Source organism: Monoraphidium neglectum (genome assembly GCF_000611645.1).
Source record: "Monoraphidium neglectum strain SAG 48.87 unplaced genomic scaffold scaffold03835, whole genome shotgun sequence".
Lineage (NCBI taxonomy): Eukaryota > Viridiplantae > Chlorophyta > Chlorophyceae > Sphaeropleales > Selenastraceae > Monoraphidium > Monoraphidium neglectum.
Window position 1 is genome coordinate 4,523 of NW_014009794.1, and position 1,140 is coordinate 5,662.

A 1,140-nucleotide genomic window follows, 5' to 3' on the forward strand; every position below is an offset into this window, starting at 1 on the left:
GTGTGTGTGGGGGGGGTAGCACGGGCATGAAGCGTGGGTGAGGTGCCAGGGGGGGGGAGCTAGGGTGTGAGTGTGGGCGGGACGCTGGGGTGCTGCCGTGCAGGTGGTTAGCTGAGAGATCCTAAGGACCCCTCGGCCAACGCCCCATGAGGCGTCACGTTTCACTGCGCAGAAGCACACGCCCGCGCGCAGCACCGGGCAGCCCCCGCCCCGCTCCGGCAGCTGCCGCGCCCCGTCCCCCAAGCACACACCCCCTACCCACCCGCGCTGGGGCGGTCGCAGGGGTCAAAGGCCAGCAGCCGCCGCAGCAGCGCGAGCGCCTTCACATCTGCCCTGGGGAAGGCTGCCTCCCAGTTGACCCCCGGCTTCCGCCGCATGTTGGCCAGGAAGCGCCGCGCCTTCTCGTTGCGGACCTGACAGGCGCGGCGGTCGGGGTAGCGGTCGGGGTTGCGGTTGGGGTTGTGTTTGGGGTCGTGTTTGGGGTTGGGGTGGTGGGTTTCAGCACGGCCACGGACATGTAAGCGCACACGCGTACACGCGCGCGCGCGCACACACTTGCACACACATGCACACACATGCACATGCACACACACCCGCACACTGCCCCCCCACCTTTGCTATGACCTCTGGCGGGGGTGTGCCTAGCAGGTCAGTGATGAGCTCCAGCTGGTGCACCACGTTGCGCCCCGGGAACAGCGGCTTGCCCAGCAGCACCTGCGCACGCACACACACACACACAGGCAGACAGAGGGACAAAGATTGAGAGACAGACAAAGGCGCGCGCCGCCGCCGAAACCGCCGCGGCGCCAATCAGTCGGGATCTGCTCACGATCGAGGCCTAGAGCAAAGCTGCCGCGCAGCCGCCGCCCAAACACGCGGCCCCCAGTTGCCACCACCGCGCGGGCGCCGCGCGGGGCGGCGCCAGGGGCGCCGAGGGCAGGCGGAATCGCGGGGGGGCGGGGGGCAAGCAGAGGCAGGAGCCGGGCGGCCGCGCGGGCGCGCACCTCTGCAAAGATGCAGCCGACAGACCAGGTGTCTATTGAGGGGGAGTACTTGGCGAAGAAGCTGCCGCACAGTTCCGGCGCCCTTTGGGGGGATCGGGGGATGGCGGAGGGTGTGGTGTGTGTGTGTGTGTTGGGG

General features: G+C 69.3%; 1 protein-coding gene across 1 annotated transcript in view; it reads right to left on the bottom strand.

Moving 5' to 3' along the window:
• The window catches only part of MNEG_13453 (hypothetical protein), a gene marked incomplete at both ends in the record, with an annotated part of 1,645 nt that extends 1,268 nt beyond the window's left edge, over positions 1–377 (bottom strand). Inside the window, one exon of the mRNA XM_014038076.1 lies at positions 263–377. Within this exon, the coding sequence (XP_013893530.1) occupies positions 263–377 (115 nt within the window). The remainder of the gene's footprint in view (positions 1–262) is intronic.
• Positions 378–1,140: the final 763 nt, after the last annotated feature.